Source organism: Rhinatrema bivittatum, chromosome 4 (genome assembly GCF_901001135.1).
Source record: "Rhinatrema bivittatum chromosome 4, aRhiBiv1.1, whole genome shotgun sequence".
Lineage (NCBI taxonomy): Eukaryota > Metazoa > Chordata > Amphibia > Gymnophiona > Rhinatrematidae > Rhinatrema > Rhinatrema bivittatum.
Window position 1 is genome coordinate 280,821,037 of NC_042618.1, and position 18,618 is coordinate 280,839,654.

The 18,618-nt window shown below is 47.8% G+C and overlaps 1 protein-coding gene across 4 annotated transcripts in view; it reads left to right on the forward strand.

The window, feature by feature from the left end:
* The window catches only part of CMAS (cytidine monophosphate N-acetylneuraminic acid synthetase), a 312,311-nt gene that overhangs the window by 166,548 nt on the left and 127,145 nt on the right, over positions 1 to 18,618 (forward strand). For all 4 annotated transcript variants that reach the window (XM_029600159.1, XM_029600157.1, XM_029600158.1 and 1 more), the window contains one exon: positions 5,838 to 5,949. In XM_029600159.1, coding sequence (XP_029456019.1) covers positions 5,838 to 5,949 — 112 coding nt within the window. The remainder of the gene's footprint in view (positions 1 to 5,837; positions 5,950 to 18,618) is intronic.

Here is an 18,618-nt window from a genome sequence, read left to right on the forward strand (position 1 = left end):
CAGAGCACAAGCGGCATCCTGGGCAGAATCCAGGATGCTGTCGCCTGCAGAAATATGTAAAGCGGCGACATGGTCCTCTCTCCATACCTTCTCCAGGTTCTACTGTCTGGATGTCCAGGCCAGGGAGGACACTGCATTTGCGAGGGCGGTCCTAGGCTGGGAGTAAAGCTTTTGTACATCCCATTCGTTCTGAGTCCATCTGGCTACACACCAGGAAATGTTGAGATTACTTACCTGATAATCTCCTTTTCCTTAGTGTAGACAGATGGACTCAGCATCCCGCCCAGCTGCCTGTCTACATGGGTTTCACCGATTCATGGTAAGCCATGTCATTCGTTTACATAAGAGCGTCCCCTTTGCCAGGTGTCGACACCTTCCGGTTTGGAATGCTGGAGGTCTCCAGCTTCTATCAATCGGTCAGGGGAATCCTGTTTCACTATTTCACTGAGCATCAGTACACACACACACATCCACAACAGCTTTTGCAAGGAAGATTACTGAGTTGCTACGCTTCCTGTGGGGGTATATATACCCGTGCTGACGTCAGATCCGTCTCCAACTGCTAGCACGAGCATACTATACCCATTAGTTCTGAGTCCATCTGTCTACATTAACAAAAAGGAGATTATCAGGTAAGTAATCTCAACAATTTGCTTCCATAATATTAGCAGATACTGAACTTTTTGCTATAGCATTATAACAGATCATCCATCGTTTCTCCAACCACATATGTTCCCAGTCAGCCTCCCAGCCCAGTTGATGCTTGTATTGTAATGTTTGCTTAGGCAAAAGCCAATTATATATCCTGGAAATCAGTGTGGCGAAAACACATATCTTCAAAGTCAGACCTTTCTTGCACTACGTGTTTCCTCAAAGATGAGCTGGTAAGACAGTGTCTAAGCTGAAGATAGCGGAAATGTTCCGAGTTGGAAAGATCAACTTGCAATTGTATATCAGCAAAAGGTACCATCTTTGAACTCTCCACCAATTGCCCATAACACCAACTTCCTTTCTGAATCCACTGTGAAGAAACCTCCCAACTTGGGTACAGAATACAAGCCAATATACAGACCCAATGATGTGGGAAATAGAGGTGGTGTCCAGAGAGCATAGTTCTCCATTGCTTCCATAATTTTAGGGTCAAAATGATAAATGGATTAGTTATCTTATAAAGATTGCCGCTTTCCGGCAAGCCCCAAATTTTAGAATATAAGGATTCACCCGGGAGAGCTGCTTGTTCCATATGTATCCATTGCTTCATATAAGTCCTGGATGACCATTCATATATCACCCTCAATGGCGCTGCACAATAATATTGTGCAAAATTGGAAATAGCCAGGCCCCCTTTCAGCTTTGGTAGAAATAGTACCTTTCGTGATACTCTAGGTGGTCGCTTCCTTCCTATAAAATGAAGAGCCTTAGCATGTAGGAATTTAAAAAAATTTAGCTGGGTTATTGATGGGAAGGGTCTGAAAAAGATAACAATTTAGATAAAATTGTCATTTTAATGACTGCAGAAAGACCTTGTGAAACTGGAAAATTGGACATCCAAATGGCAGATGAAATTTAATGTGGGTAAGTGCAAAGTGATACATATAGGGAAAAATTACCCATGCTATAGTTACACAATGTTAGATTCCATATTTGGAGCTACCACCCAAGAAAGAGATCTAGGCATCCATAGTGGATAATACATTGAAATCATCTGTTCAGTGTGCTGTAGAAGTCAAAAAAGCAAACAGTGTTGGGAATAATTAGAAGGGCAATGGTGAATACAACGGAAAATGTCGTAATGCCTCTGTTTCACTCCATGGTGAAGACCGCACCTCGAATACTGTGTACAATTCTGGTCGCCACATCTCAAAAAAGATATATTTGCGATGGAGAATGTACAGAGAAGGTCGACCAAAATGATAAAGGGGATGGAACAGTTCCCCTATGAGGAAAGACTAAAGAAGTTAGGACTGTTCAGCTTAGAGAAAAGACGGCTCTGGGGGGATATGATAGATGTGTTTAATATCATGAGAGGTCTAGAATGGGTAAATGTGAATCGGTTATTTACTCTTTCGGATAATAGGACTAGGGGGCACTCCATGAAGTTAGCATGTGGCACATTTAAAACTAATCGGAGAAAGTTATTTTTCACTCATCGCACAATTATACTCTGGAATTTGTTGCCAGAGGATGTGGTTAGTACAGTTAGTGTAGCTGGGTTTAAAAATGGTTTGGATAAGTTCTTAGAGAAGTCCATTACCTGCTATTAATAATGTTGACTTAGAAAATAGCCACTGCAATTACTAACATCCGTGACGCAGGATAGATTTAGTTTTTGGGAACTTACCAGGTTCTTATGGCCTGGATTGGCCACTGTTGGAGACAGGACCCTTGGTCTGACCCAGTATGGCATGTTCTTAGCTTGACGACTTGTTAATTCAAGCTCTGTCTCACGAAGACATGGAGAAGGTGACCTCTCTGCGGCCCACACAGTCCCTGGAGTATTTAGGAGCATGGTTCTACACACGGGCAGGCCAAGCTTTCCTCACAGTCGAGTGGGTATGGTGCAATCTTTCTGGATTTACCGGATCCTTCTGCCAGGGATTATCTACAGGTGCTCAAGCTAATGGTGGTGACTCTGGATTTGGTGTGGGCCAAAGCTCATATGCAACTGCTCCAGGTGTTGCTTTTGACCTGGTGGTGTCCGCAGTCATAGGATTATGGAGTGCAACTCCCCCTGAGGCAGACTGTGCATTAGTATTGCTTTGGTGGTTGGATCCCATTTACTTATTTAAAGGGGCCAGTTTTCCCACACCTGCTTGGATCCTGGTCACCACGGATGTGAGTCTTTCTGGCTGGGTAACACATTGTCTGACCCAGGTGGCACAGGGAAACTGGTTCCCAGAGGAAGCCTTGTGGGCCATCGGCCAGAGACCAGGGCAGTTTGTTTTGCTCTTCACTTCTTCCCACAAATTCGAGGGAGGGCTGTTTGTGTTCTTTTGGACAACTCCACCGCCATGGGATATGTAAACTGTCAGGGGGGAACCAGGAGCAGCAGGGTCTCGCAGGAGACAGTCCTGCTTTTCACATGAGCAGAAAGGCACCTTGCCCTCTTATCAGCAGCTCACTTCACGTGCCAGGAGAATGTTCAGGCCAATTTTCTCAGTGAGAAGGTTTTTGTGAGATTCATCGCAAATGGGGCCGTCCTCAGTTGGCTCTGATGGTGACCCAGTGGAGCATGTGAGGCTGTTTCTTCAGCCAGTAAAGGGAGCAGGGCTCAATGGGGATCGATGCCCTTGTGCAGCCTTGGCCGAAAGGGGAGTTTCTGTATGCCTTCCCTCCATGGGCAGTAATAGGCAGGCTCTTGAGTTGGATGGAGCTGGAGCACAACAGAGTAATACTGCGTAGGCCCTGGTTTGAGGATCTGCTCTGGCTTCAGGTGGCCCGGTCCTTGCACCTTCCAAAGGCATGCTCTAGTGGTCATGGAGGATCTGGCTCCATTCTCTCTTATGGCCTGGCTCTTGAGCGGAGATAGCTCTATAAAAAGGGATATTCTCCCATTGTGATCTCCACTCTTTTTGAAGTCCCAGAAATGTTCAACAACTTTGGCCTATATCCGTGTTTTTGGCGGTTGTTTGAGTAGTTCTGTCACACCAGGTTTGAGTCACCCTGGTGGGCTAAGGTTGCCTGCATCTTTGCTTTTCTTAAGGGCGAGCTGGACAAAGGTCTGACCCAGAACTCTTTGAATGTGCAGGTGGCAACTATTGCAGCTTACCAATGGATCATAGAGGGTGCCTCCATTGCCACTCACCGAGATGTGGTCCACTTCTTGCAGAGTTTAAAGAGACTGCATCTGACACTCTGGCCAGTTGTTCCCCCGTGGGACTTGAACCTGGTTCTGAGGGCTCTAGCATGGGCCTCCTTTGAGCCATTGAAGCAGAGTTCTTTAAAGGATTTGTACCTGAAGTTGCGATATGTTCTGTATGGCGGGTTTCAAAGCTTCAGGCCCTATCTTGTTGGGACCCTTTCTTAGCGATCTCATCGAATGCAGAAGTGTTTTGGCCAGTGCTCTTTTCTCCCTAAGGTAAATTCGACTTTTTGTATCAACCAGTCTATTTCTTTCCTGACTTTATTTTGGTGTGCGGACTTGAGTTGCGCTCCCGTAGCGCAATATGAGCAGTTGCATATCCAAGCACCTATTTGGAGGTCACAAATAATTTTCACAAGTTGTTTGTCTTTTTTATGGGGGGAAGTGTAAAGAGGAGGCAGCTACTTTGGTTCACTTGGATAAAAGAGACCATAGAGTTGGCATACCTTCTGAAGTGTAAGCTCCCTCTAGAATTGGTGTGTGTACACTCCACCAGGGTGCAGTCTGTGTCCTGGACGGAAGTACAGGCACTGGTGCCTGTGGACATTTCTGGAGTGGCCACTTAGTGCTTCACAAAAAAGTGTGCAGTAAAGATTATCGACTATACATCATGGTATGGGAGGATACAGCTTTCAGGGGATACCTCACTTCCTCCCACCTAGGTAGATGAAGCTTTGGTACTTCCAACTTATAGCTGGACTGGTGTAGCAGGACGAGATGGAAGGAGACATTTCCTTACCTGTGAATTTCCTTTTCATTAGTTCTGCTACACCAAGCCAGGGCCCTCCTGGGAAGTGAGGTTCTGTTTTCTTCAATATGTCTAGGTTTATTGATTGGAATTTTCTTTTGTATGTTCCAATTGTCTTTTTCCCTCTTGTTTAGTGAAATTTCTTCTCAGAATTTAAGCATGGGAATTATTCTCCTTTTTTAATGATGGGATCTGAAGCTTTGTAAGAAGGGTACTATAGTTCTGCTGCTAGAACAACCACTGAGTAGTGGCTGTGATTTCACAGTAGAAATTGGTATAGTCTGCCTCCATCTGTTGGAAGGGGGAGATAACCCGCTTGTCATGGCTGGACTGGTGTAGCAGGACTAAAGGAAAGGAAATTAATATTTATTTATTTAATGCTTTTTATATACCGAAGTTCGTATGTACATCACATCGGTTTACAGAAAACAAATAGTAAAAAGGGGAAAAGAGCAAGCAGTTACATTGAACAAAATAAATAGAGAGGATCTAAATTAGGGTGGTAAAGAGCTAAAGGATTAAAAAGGGTAGGAACAAGTTAGAACAATATGAAACAGTGAGTATATAAACAAAGTGAACACAGTAACTATATACAGGCAGGATGAAGTGGAGTCTTGGGTAAGAAAATGTTTCCTTATGGTTCTTCCCATTTCTATGGGACTTCCCATCTTTGTACCCCTCCTGCACCTCTTGTAAAATCTAATGTACCCTCAAGGACCTGCCACCACACCAAATTTGGTTGAGCTAGGTCAAATTTATTTGAAAGCTTTTTTTATATAGATAGATATCCCTCCCCTATCAAGCCCTATGTGTGTATATGTATGTATATATGTGGGTGATGGTGTATATATTTATATTTATGTATTTATTTGTATATACCAACATTCAATTTGACATATCACATCGGTTTACATTCAGGTCCTGTAGGTATTTTCCTATCCCCAGAGGGCTTACAATCCAAGTTTGTACCTGAGGCAAAGGAGGGTAAAGTGACTTGCCCAAGGTCACAAGGAGCGACCTGGTTCATAGCCCATTGCTCTAACCACTAGGCTGTTCCTCCTCCCTGGGGCTTGGGAGTTGGTAGGGGAGGGGCATACAATAAACTAGAAACTGTAATAGCATACAGAGGCTAAAAATTAAGATTCTTACAGATTTAAGAATCCAATTTAGTTTGAATTTTTAACGTGACATGCAGTGTGATCTTGAAATGTTTTTTCTTTGGTTTAGTTATGGGTATTTCAGTCTGCTGGAACTGAAGTTACTGGTTTGCAGTATTGAGGATTGTCCTGCTGACATTTGCAATAGTGTGTCAAGTCTACTGAAAGATGAAGGCATTCAGGTAAGCTTACTTTCTTTTTGTCATTGCTGTCATATCCTTGCAATTGAAGTTATCTTAAAGGTGTCTTTGTCACAAAATAGCTCTTTCAGACAGGAATTCAGTGTGTCTTTCTTTTCCCAGAGACAAGGCAGGACACTGTACTGTTTGTTCTAATGTATTATCATGCTAGACCACAGAATGCCCTTAGCATGGTTCAATAAAACAAACATACATAATGTACATGTAAGAGATCTAATTTTACAGGACAATGTGACAGCACAAAAAGTGAAAACAAATAATTACTCGAACTGTTATCTATCCCAATTAAAAACTATGTTAAGGCAACTATCCTAAAAAGATAGCAAGTAATATGTATAGCTGTAAAAAGTGAAACTAGTTAAATGCTGACTTAAATAACCAGGACTTGCTTTTCATCCCACCAGACCAATCCAGATGCATGAGTTTTGCTTTCTATCAACAGATGAAATTAGAACTAGTTTGCTGATCTCACTTTATATAGGGTGCTATGCCACCTGCAGTTCTCAGTATTCTATGTTTCCAGCGGATGGTAGACGTGCAAGACCATGAAATCTGGAAAGGATTCCATTGGGGGGAGGGAGCTAGGCCTAGTTGCTAGCCTCACCAACAGGGTGATCCAGTACCGAGCGGTAGGAAGAGCTGCGTTAGTGCCTACGGCACCCGCGGTTACCGCCCGCACAGTGCAGCTCACCTACCGCTCGATCCTGAAGCCTAATTATATGTAAATGTAAGCCGCGTCCAAAAAGCCTTAGGCCCGCGCAACCCAGGATACTGGATAGAGCGCCTATACAGGATCCTGGGTGCGCGGGGCTAAGGCTTCACGCCACGCTGGTATCTGTCATTTCAAATGGAAATGACAGATACCAGAAGTCGGGACTGCCAGTCCCCCTCCCCTCCTCCCGAAGCAGGGCGCGAAAAGCAGCCTTGCTCCGGGAGGAGGGGAGAAGAGACACTGACAGCGGCGAAGCTTTCCCCCAGCCCGAACCCGACCCGGACCCCCAACCGGACCCGGCCTGACCGCTGTCAGTGTGTTTTCCCTCCTCCCGGAGCAAGGCTGCTTTTCGCGCCCTGCTCCGGGAGAGGGGAGAAGATGACAGCGGCGAAACTGAGCGGCAAAGCCCGAACCCGACCCCCAACCCGGACCCGACAAGCGACGAAACTGAGCGGCGAAACTAAAAAGAAAGAAAAGCAATTTTTTTTTTTCAAAATTGACAATTTGGGGTTTTTTCCAAAAGCGACTTACTTTTGGGATCTGTCAAGATCCCAAAAGTAAGTCGCTTTTGGACGCAAGCAAAACTTACTTTTTGCAGCCATCGTCAGTAACACGACCTGGCTCCGTAGCTCCTCCCGAAGACAAAGATGGCCGCCTGCACGGGGAAAGCGTGCAATTGGCCGCTGAAGACGTGACGTCGTGACGTCACGTCTTCAGCGGCCAATTGCACGCTTTCCCCGTGCAGGCGGCCATCTTGTCGGGATCTTACTTTTGGGATCTTGACAGATCCCAAAAGTAAGTCGCTTTTGGAAAAAACCCCAAATTGTCAATTTTGAAAAAAAAAAAATTGCTTTTCTTTTTTTTTTTAGTTTCGCCGCTCAGTTTCGTCGCTTGTCGGGTCCGGGTTGGGGGTCGGGTTCGGGCTTCGCCGGGTCGGGTTCGGGCTTTGCCGCTCAGTTTCGCCGCTGTCATCTTCTCCCCTCTCCCGGAGCAGGGCGCGAAAAGCAGCCTTGCTCCGGGAGGAGGGAGAACAGACTGACAGCGGTCAGGCCGGGTCCGGTTGGGGGTTGGGGGTCCGGGTCGGGTTCGGGCTTCGCCGGGTCGGGTTCGGGCTTTGCCGCTCAGTTTCGCCGCTTGTCTCTTCTCCCCCCGCCCTCTGGGAGGGGGGAGAAAATACAAGCGGCGAAACAACTTACTTGCACGGGGAAAGCGGTCTCCGTGGCAGCCCCAGTCCTCTCCCCTGCTCCCGAAGCCAAAAAAAAAAGCGAAAAAAACTTTGCAGCCCCCTCCGGACATCGGAGGGGGGCTGCAACTTTTTTTTCGCTTTTTTTTTTTTTTTTTTTTTGCTTCGGGAGCAGGGGAGAGGACTGGGGCTGCTACGGGGACCGGCACCCACGATCGCGGCCGGGGCAGGTGAGCAGGGGCTGGGGGAAAGCTTGCCACCTACCCTTACCCATGCCTCTACCGCCTGGGTCAGGGTAGGCGGTAAGTTTGCAGGTTAAACGCGCGACAAAACGGCAGGGAAAGGTAGCGTTAGTCGGGGCGCGGGTTACGGGATGCTAGGGGAATAGCTAATTGGCTCGTTTGCATGCAATATCGAGCTAATTTGCTCGTTTGCATGCAATATGCATGCCGCCGGCGGAAGGGGTTACCCGGGGAATTTAGGACGCGGTAGGAGTAGGTTAAAGGGGATTCGGGATCGCAGGAAGGGCTAACGCGGCCGGAACGTGAGTTAAAAGTGGCTTAGGAGCAGGGTAAACGCGGCCGCACTTTACAGGATAGGCCTGCAATTGAGTAAGGCTGAGCAGTGGAGTTGGCAGCCCCTGCTCTGCCACCTCCAGCTCAGAGGCCGATAACCAGAGGAGTCTGGATCCCTCTCCAACTCCCCTCCCTACCAGCAGTAGGAAAGATTGGCATGGTGAAAAGGGAAAAGCCAGCCTGCAAGGCAAGGCTCCCTACTCAAAAGGTAAGTTGGATTTACTAAAAAGAGTGCTTAAATTTAGCAAAGAAATTTGTTGGAGGGTTATATTATTAGTCTGTATGTATTGTGTTCTAGTTTAAGGTTTGTATTTGAGGTTTTGACTAAGTTAAAGAATTAATTCTGATCCTGTTAGATCTATCCTCTGCATTTTGACTCTATTAATGACAACATCCTTCAGCACCTATATGGTATAGGTATTGCTGGACCAGTATTATCTTGTTTCTGCTCCTATCTTTCAATGATTTTCTGTGATCAGGAGGCATCTGCAACAAGCCTACTTCCCCTCCACTTGATGTATGAAAACCTCTGTCCATCTGACTTATGACTCTCTTGTAAATATTTTGTACATTGCTATTATTAATTTGTTCAATTTTGTTCAATTTTACCTCGTAATACCTGTTTAATTTTTAATTTTCAGTTTTTGTTTCCATGTAAAGGCACCGCCTATTATTTTGAGTTAACTGTACACCGATACGATGTGCAAACGGCTGTCGGTATATAAAAAATGTTAAATAAATAAATAAATCTTGGTACCTTTAGAATATGGGGGTACCTCAGGGATCCTCAGTATCCACTTGCATCCCTGTTTAATAATCTGTCTGAAACCCTTTTCACAACTTCTGTCTGGATTAGACTTACATTACTTCATTTATGCCGATGACATTCCGTTTTTTTTGTTTTGTTTTTTTAAGTACAGTCTTGATGTAAACACTACACTAGGTTTTCTATCCATTTTTCTAAATTCAGTAAAAAACTGTCTTTAATATTATTAAAACTGATATATTAGGCTTTGCAAGTGTTTTATCCACATTTTCTTCCGTGTTTCATTTTGAATGATCTGAAAATCATTTTGTAGATTAAGGAATTTAGGCATCATTCTGTATGCTGATCTCTCAAAAGCTTATTTCAAATTTTGAATATTAAGCTAAATCAAACCATACCTTGAGGACACTGACTTTAGAACTATCTTACAGACACTTGTAATTAACAGGTTATATTACTGTAACTCACTTTATCTTGGGCTACCACATTATGCCATCAAAGCTTTACAGGGTGTTCAGAAATCTATGGCTCGTATTTTGACAGGAACATCTAAGCACGAACATACAGTATTTCAACAGATCTGCTTTCATTACACTTGCTTCCTGTTACTTGGAGAATTCATTTTAAGTTCATGATGCTGGTGTATGAAACTCCCCTTTACATCAGCATATCACTAAATGTATCATCCCACAAGGGCATTATGCTTCTGACAAGTTATTTTTAGACATTCCAAATCCATGATTAACAAGACTTCATGAAACTTAAGAGAGTATGTTCTTTACACTGGCTCCAACTCTTTGGACCAAGCTCCCAGATGTCTTGAGAAAAGAAACTTGTATAAAAACTTTTAGGAAACAACTTAAAGCTTAAAGCTTTTCTATTTGCTGAAGCCTTTAGGATGCAATATTCTTTATTTTGTATTGCATTTTAACACAGTATTGGTTATTCTTTTACTCCTTTTTATTCTATCCTTATTTTATGTGTTGTTTTTCTGTATTTTTGTTTATTATTATGGATGCTTTTTGGGTTTAGTGGGATATAAATTTTAAAAATAAATTAAAATTTAATTCTGAGTTTAGGTTGTGAGATTGCAGAGGTCACTTGCTCCAAGAAGGGGTGAGATCTGGTTCCTGGAGATGTAGTGACTGGTGCTTGATCCCACCTTCCCTCTCCATTTGCCAACCTTGCCAGTGACATTTTTGAGAGATTTCCCTCATTAGGAGGAAGATCTTCAAAATAAGAGTCAATGATTTAAAGTTTGCAATTAACCTTGATTTTATTGATTATTTTAGTCTTATTGGATATTGACAAACTAACATAAGACACTTTAATCAAATTTAGAAACCTAGTAAATTTAAAAACTCTTAAATTTCAAAGACACTTAATCAAATTATAAAATTGTTATATTTAAACATTTATTTATTTTTTATTAAAACTATTTGTATCCCATCCCTCCAAAATTTGGGGCAGGTAAAACTATTACAGGCATAAGAAACAGTAGAAATGCATGATTAACAAATTAACCATATAGAGACAACATAATAAAATACAATTTTTGTGAATGTTTCTTCACTTTGCCTCGTGATGGTATAAGATTGGAGAGGAAAGGACTTCCGGGGATGACATCATCCAGAGTGGAAGCTTGAAGAACGAGCTCCACGGCCCTTCTTCCCAAATCCCCCACTATCTCCGAAACATTTTAATTGCTGTGCCTCTGACAGCTATCGGTTGCAGACCACTCACCCAAGAGACGCAGATCGCCGTGTTTGCGGGTAAATTTGGTGCCGGGAAGCGCGGTATGCGCCATCGCTGCGCCAGCACCATCACGGAGTGAAGAAGCCAGGCAGCCAAAATGGCGTCCGGGGATGACAGCCCGAAGCAACTGGCAACCATCTCTGAAGCAACTGCTTCAGATTTCGTCAAGGGTCTCTGTGGCACTCGATGACAGGCTAATAAAGATTCAGGCAGCCATGGGTGATGTAAAGGCTACGGTGGAAGGCCAGGCAAAGCGGCTGGACAGCGTGGAGCAACGTGTAGGGGAGCAAGATAATTGCCTCGTGGCTGCCGAACAGCAGGTACAACTTCTAACTTCTCAGCAAGCTACATAACTAGAGCAGATCGAGGATCAAGAGAATCTGAACCGCCGCAATAATATCCAGATTGTGGGGCTTGCCTGAGTCTGTGTCAGACAGTGAAATCTATTTATTTCTGGAGGACTGGCTTCCAAATCACTTGGGCCTGGAGCAGCTGGTGGGATCACTGTGCTGTGAGCGGGTGCATAGTATGGGGCAGCCACATGAAGCTGGCGATTGGCCACGCCCCATCATGGCACGCATTCTGAATTGAGTCCACAAAGTCCAAATCATGAGGGAGTACCGAAAGCGGCCAGCTATTGAATACCTGGGCAACATAGTGCTTCTCTTCAATGATTTCTCAGCAGCGGTGGCTGCGCAGCGCAAAGCTATGGCTCAGACATGCTCAGGACTCGCCTGAGTTCTACCTGGGCTGGAGTTCCATGTTTTACCGATCGATTGGCATTGATGGATTTGGACGATGCAGGGATCGAGGACTATGCTGTTCCTATAGGGAGGAGAGCTCATCCTCCCCAAATCCCAAGGAACTAGTCTCCACAGGCAGAAGCCCTGGAAGACTTAGCCTTCCCTCCTTCTTGACAGTGCAGTCTCCTTTGGAGTGAGGGTGAGCAGGAGCCTCAGCTAGCAGCTTGCTGCCACACCTCAGTGCCATGCCCAGTAAGTGTCTGTGCACAGCTGTGACCACACCATTAGTCTAACATATCAATGTCAGTACCGCGTCAGGGACCAGGCATATCTTTGTGCACCATGGTCACTTTTGACGTTGTTGAGGTGCAGGGACACCCTCTATGCCATTGATGTGTGTAACAGCCCATGATGCCATAGAGACTTTCTGTGCCTTCGGCATCAGTGGAAATGGAGTCTTGCTGCATCAACTTGGGCGCTGAGGTGGCGGAGTAGCATCACAAACAGATGCCGTTGATTGAGGCCGCACTGCCATTGATACCGTGATGCCCTTGGTGCCGCAGCACACTCTGTCCCATCGATGCCATGGCACCTTCAATGCTGCTGTGCCCTCGCTGCCCCGGTGCCATGGCACTGTGGGCTGCTGTGCCCTATGCCCGCAGAGCTCTTGATGCCCGCAGGGCCCTCTACACCATAGTGCCATCGACTACCTAGAAGCCATCATGGCCACCCTCGAGGCTGTTGAGGTTGAAGCAGTGGCAAGCCCTCAATACTGTCTGGGTGCATTGCCTTTGCTTCAGAGACCTCGATGCTGTTGGGGTGTTTAGCCAGAAATGCTGCGGTAGCCCTCTATGCTGTCAAGGTTCATACCCTTGAGGCCACAACTGCCCACTAGGTTGTCACTGTGCATGGCCTCTATGCCAGTGCAGGACGTGGCCTCAATGCCATTGCGATGCATTGCTGCCCCAATACCATTGACATCCTCGCTATCTAGGTACGGGGCCACTATGGAGGCCCTTATGCCACTGATGCCTCTTGTTCCCGCCTCCACTACGAGAAGCACCACTGACCAGGCACTGGGTTTTCAATTGAGTACCCTGGTCGTCCCTGAGGCCATCGACTGCTGGGGCTCTTGGAAGTCCTTGCATGACCCTGCCACCCTTGGGTGGCAGGAGTTTTTTGGCCTTGAATGGATCACAAGGATCGCTATCTACTCAATCTGCCCTGATACGCTGGGGCATCAGAGCACAGTGGTACCGTGCCCTTGACTCCTTGGTGGTGTTCTCTATGAAGCACTGAGAAGCTCTATGCTGTCTCTTCACGGGCTACAGCTCTTGGAGCCTCAGTGCTTGCGAGACCATCAAGCTTGATGCATCGATGCCCTCAGACGAATAAGTGAGCTGAAGGGAACAGTAGATGGCGCTGCATTCATTGGTTCCTTGGGCATCTGTGATCTGTGTATGGGCTGCAGAAGCCTATGGCCTCCTTGGTGTCACCAGTACATCAATACCTTCGGGCATCGGAGTCTTTATCAGGGCCACGGGGCGGTTGGTGTCCGCAGGTGCCTGTGGCACTGGAGGTGGTGCTACATGCTGTCAAATGTATAATGGGTCAGTCCATCACCATCAAAGTCCCGGCTTCAGAGTCACTGGGTGCCCTTGTTGTGGCCTTGCGTTGGTGAGCGTGGAATCGCCATGGGCCCTATGGGCACCATCACCGCTCTAGGCACAAGCAGCTGCAGTCAGAGGCCGCAGGACATGACCACAGAACCCATGGACACTTTCAGTCGCCAGGGACATTGCTGCTGTCATTCCCTGAAGATATCGAAGGTGAGCCATTCCCAACGTAGTGCAAGGGCCCGCCTTCACAGCGTTGTTGGGTACTGAAGGTGGCGACGCCGGAGACCACCACCCTCCACCATGCCTTACCCAGAGCACCACTGATTCTGAGGACAAAGTGTTCTTCACTCCACTGGAGTTACTGTGACATGGGTGCACAACATGCATGGTTGGGAAAGGCTAGGCATCTACTCAAAGTGCCTCGGCAATGGCAGATGGCATTCTCCCTGTCTGTGCAGTCCTCTGCCATACCAGGGTTCTGCCATCGTCCCATCATGGTCTTAGCCTCGTTAGCTCTGCACCGCAGAGTGCTGAGGAACACTAGTGGGGGAAGGCATCATCACACACTTTGTACTTTGTCATGAGGCAGCGTGTAGCCACAGGCTCTGGCACATGGTGCGCTGTCCTCGTTGTAGTGTGGGATTCTGCACACAGGCACAGTGCATGGGACCATAGTTGTTCCGCCAACCATAGGATGGGATACCACTGCATGAGTGTGATACCACTGCATGAGTACTACTTACCGTGCTTTTACAACAGAGGGCTCGTTATTCCGGTTGCCCTCTGCTGCCTGGGTATCTATGTGTGTGGGTCCAGCCAGAGGGAGAAACACATCAGGTTGTGTTCCACAGCCACAAGACTGACCTAGGACTCTGTTCTTGGTCGGACCCTGAGGGGAGTAGACATCGGGAGCATGGTTTGAGTCTTCTCCTCCCTCAGCAGAGTAATGTTTTTCAACCTCTCCCGTGTCCAAAACTCCTTTTTTGTGGGGAAGCCCCTGAGGCTCTGGCCCTGGCAGGTTTTTCCCTGAGCTGGTGCATCTCCTTGGAGGCCAGGGACCCGCAGTGGCAGCCATTGGACCGGTTTCCCTGGGGCTCCTCCGTGAATTATAGTGGCGACCTCCCTCATCTGAGGCACACTGCCACTGCCGGTGGTGGGTTGGTGGCTTCGGCACCTCAGCAATCAATGGTTGTGTCTCAACTCTTCTCTGGGGAGTTGAAAGTCTTTCGGGATCAGGAGGCCCTGATCCTGTTTCCCTCTCCCCTCTGAAGGGGAGATTCACTTGAGTTCAAGAGCAGCTCTTTTGGGTTCTCCTCTGGACGCCAAGTGTGCATCCCTTTGAGGGGTGTCCCTCATTTCTCCGTTCCCAGAGAAGGATGGCCCTGGTCTGGCTGGCGTTTGCTCTTGGTTTCTCGCCAGCCCCATTAACCGGTCGAGTGTAACGCTCTTCCTGCTGGACTATGTGCTTCCTTGGGTGCGAAGTATATGCACTCATGGCTGGGGTAGTGTACCTCAGCCAGGTGCTTGGCAGTCTGTTCCAAGATCACCCTGGGCCTGCCCTGGTGCCCTTCAGGTTTCTGGCCTGGTAACGAAATCTTGTTCTACCGGGATTTGTGCATGTGACTCCCCGTCTCCTAGTGGAGTTTTCGGGATTTCTCCCTGGGGCATTCGCTCTCTCTGTGGGTAACTCCCTGCTGGATTCAGCAAGGAGTTCACTTGGGGTTCATAGACATCCTGGTGGCTTGTGCTTGCCCTGGCAGTCCAAGCGTCTGCCTCCTTGGGTTCTTCGCTCCTTCAGACTTCCGGTTGGATTGTCAGGGAGGGGGGGGGGGAGGACAAGCTAAGGCATTAATGGTATATTTTCTGTATATTTGCAGGGCAAGATACACCACATTTTTCCATATATTTTTGCCATGCTTTGGCCAAGACTGCCTTTAACTCTTATTTCTCTAGGCCTTCCTGCTCCCCTGTGCTATCCTGTGCCAGGATAGATTAAGCTGTTCTTGACAGGTGCTCTTGGGTGAGCTTCAGGCCTATCTCATCTCCCTGCTTGGGAGTTTTTGGGCTACAGGTCTGTTTTAGTGATTGCCCTTCATCCCCTGAAACCCCTGATGCTGTCCTGCACAGTCAGCTAGGTCTGATTCTTTGGCACGCTGTTTCTGTCCCAGGCACTGCTGTGATTTGCTGCTTATTCTTCCAAGCATTGCTTTGATTTCTTCGGCCCATAATGCTTACTAGCCAAACCTGGGCAACTCCTCTGCAGCGACATTTTGTCATTCAGATGTCAGTGGACTGAAGTTTCTCGGGTGGGGGGGGGGCTTTCGCGCCCTATTTGTTTTTTGTTTTAACAGTGACAAACTGTGCAATCTTCTAAGAGTCTCTTTTGTCTACACCTCTGGGTTCTTCCTATATCCAGGCAGATGAAATTTAATGTGGATAAGTGCAAGGTGATGCATATAGGGAAAAATAACCCATGCAAAAGTTACTCAATGTTAGGTTCCATATTAGCAGTACCACCCAAGAAAGAGAACTAGGTGTCATAGTGGATAACACATTGATATTGTCTTTTCAGTGTGCTGTAGCAGTCAAAAAAAAAAAGCAAACAATGTTGGGAATTATTAGGAAATGGTGAATAAAATGGAAAATGTCATAATGCCTCTGTATCGCTCCATGGTGAGACCGCAACTTGAATATTGTGTACAATTCTGGTCGCCGCATCTCAAAAAAGATATAGTTGCAATGGAGAAGGTACAGAGAAGGGCGACTAAAATGATAAAGGGGATGGAACAGCTGCCTTATGAGGATAGACCAAAGAGGTTAGGACTTTTCAGTTTTGAGGGGAGATATGATAGAGGTGTTTAAAATCATGAGTTCCCTGTACATACAAGGATCATTCCAGACTGTGGGTTATGTTCCATGTCCAGCAGATGGAGTCAGAACACAAAATTCCCAGGGGAGGACCCATATAACCACGCCTCCCCTGTAACAGCTCCCAGTAATGTTCTGACTCCAGCAGATGTGAGCAGGGGACTTGTGGTCCCCAGCTTGTTAGCTTAGGGCTACCTCCTCAGGGGGATCAAGTTTAAAAAAAAAAAAAAAAAAAAAGGAAGTTTTAAATTTACAGTTTAGGTCACTTTGCTAAGGCTCCTCTTACAGCAGGGGGGGAGCTCTCCGCTGGTGCTGACTCATCGCTCTCTAGCCTGATGATTGCTGACAGGCTGTTGCCTGTTTTCTTTCTTTCTTTTCTCATTTTCCTCACTGAGGGCTCAGTTGGGGTAAGTGTATTCTTGTTTCATCTTCTTTTTCAGCAGAAGACTGTAATTTTTTGGACTCTGTTCGGTTCTCTGAGGTGAAAGTCGGTAGCGCCTCCTGACCCAGGTTTTCCCCCCTCCCTTTTGGGGAGCGACCGACGTCCCGACCTGTGGCCCCGCGAAGCACCATTCCCCGGGGCCGCCTGCTGTCGGGAGGGTAATTCCCCGTCAGTTCTTCTTCAGGTCGGTGGGGGACGGCGGCAAGCGTCGGTTGCCGGGTCGGTGCTCATTTAAGGCGTGAGCCATCTGTAGATTCTCCCCCCCCCCCCCCCCCTCTCCCTGCGGCGATGCAGTCTGCGGTGCCTTGTGAGGGCTCCGACAGGGCTGGATTATTTTCTGAAGAGGGTCTGTGCTCAGGCTGTTTCCCCGAGGGGGAATATGCGCCAGCTACTAACAAGGACGTTCGAGCTGCAGACCGCATGGGAAGGAAGCGCCAGGCCCCGTTCCCTCTCAACGCGGGAACGGCGGCCATTTTGTTGCAAGATTCTGATGCCGCGCTTTCTGAGGAGGACACGGATAATCCATTCCCCACTTCTAGGCCCGTTTTGGACCCTTACTCCGAGTCTAAGCCTGGTAGGCAGAGGGGGGATCCCCCGGTGGGTGACCCCTCAGGATGCCAGGCCTTTTCCCCCGAATTCATAGTCCTGATGCACAGGGCTTTTCTTCAGAGCAGAGACACGACCTTCAGGACCTGGGGACCCTCTCCCCCCAAGATACCATGTCCTACCCCCCTCCTGGGTGGGACCCTCCCTCAGGCTCGCCCCCCTTTAGTAGGCGGGGGAGCGGGGACATCTAGTGGCCCTACCGGGACACCATCGATAATACAGACTTCGGGGGAAGGACAATCCCAGGACCCTGACGTGGACGACCCCACCTTGGCGGCCCAGGTGGAGGGTGACTACCCTAGGGTTCTCCGCATCTTCCAAGCAGCGGAGTTAGATGACCTCATTCCCTACATCCTCCAGGAAATGGATATTGATCCCCCTCCGGAACCGGTGGGGCCTGACCCGGCTCTCAAGAAGGGGGACCCCCTCCTAGCAGGACTGCGGCCTCTAGCCAAGTCTTTTCCCACTCATCACAAGATCTTGCAGTTGATCACTCGGGAATGGGATTCCCCGGAGGCCAACCTTAGGGTCGGTAGAGCCATGGAAAAATTGTATCCTCTGCCGGCCGATTTTTTGGAAATTCTCAAAGTTCCCGCCGTAGATTCTGCAGTATCAGCGGTCACAAAGCATACCACTATTCCTGTCACTGGAGGGACGGCGTTGAAGGATATGCAGGATCGGAAGCTGGAGGTTTACCTCAAGCGTATCTTTGAGGTCTCGGCCTTAGGGATGCGGGCGGCTATCTGCAGTTCCCTCGCACAGCGAGCGGGTCTTTGGTGGGTGCAGCAGCTTCTCACCTCCCAGTCCTTACCAGACGCTGAGGCTCACCAGGCGGACAGACTGGAAGCTGTGGTTGCCTATGGAGTGGATGCTTTATATGATCTTTTAAGGGTCCTAGCCCGAACCATGGTGGCGGCGGTCTCAGTGCGTTGGCTCCTTTGGCTTCACAATTGGTCGGCTGATGCCTCTTCCAAGACACGTTTGGGGTCCCTTCCTTTTAAGGGTAGGTATCTTTTTGGTGAAGACTTGGATCAGATCAAGTCCCTTAATGAGAACGCGGTACACAAGTTGCCCGAAGATCGACCCCGTTCGTCAAGATCATATAATTACTCCAGAAACCATTATCGTAACCAGCGGAGAGCGTGTCCTCAGAGGCAACAGCCACCTCGGGCTCCTTCTCGTTCGCACTCCTGGAACCGGCCCTTTCGTGGGCACCGCCAGGGTAAGGAAGCGTAGAGTGCTGGTACATCCGCTAAATCTACCCAATGATGCCAGACGGACCCGCGAGGTGGTCCTTCGACTGGGGGGTCGCCTTGCTCTCTTCTACGAAGAGTGGGTCCAAATCACGTCGGATCAATGGGTTCTGGATATTCTAAGACGCG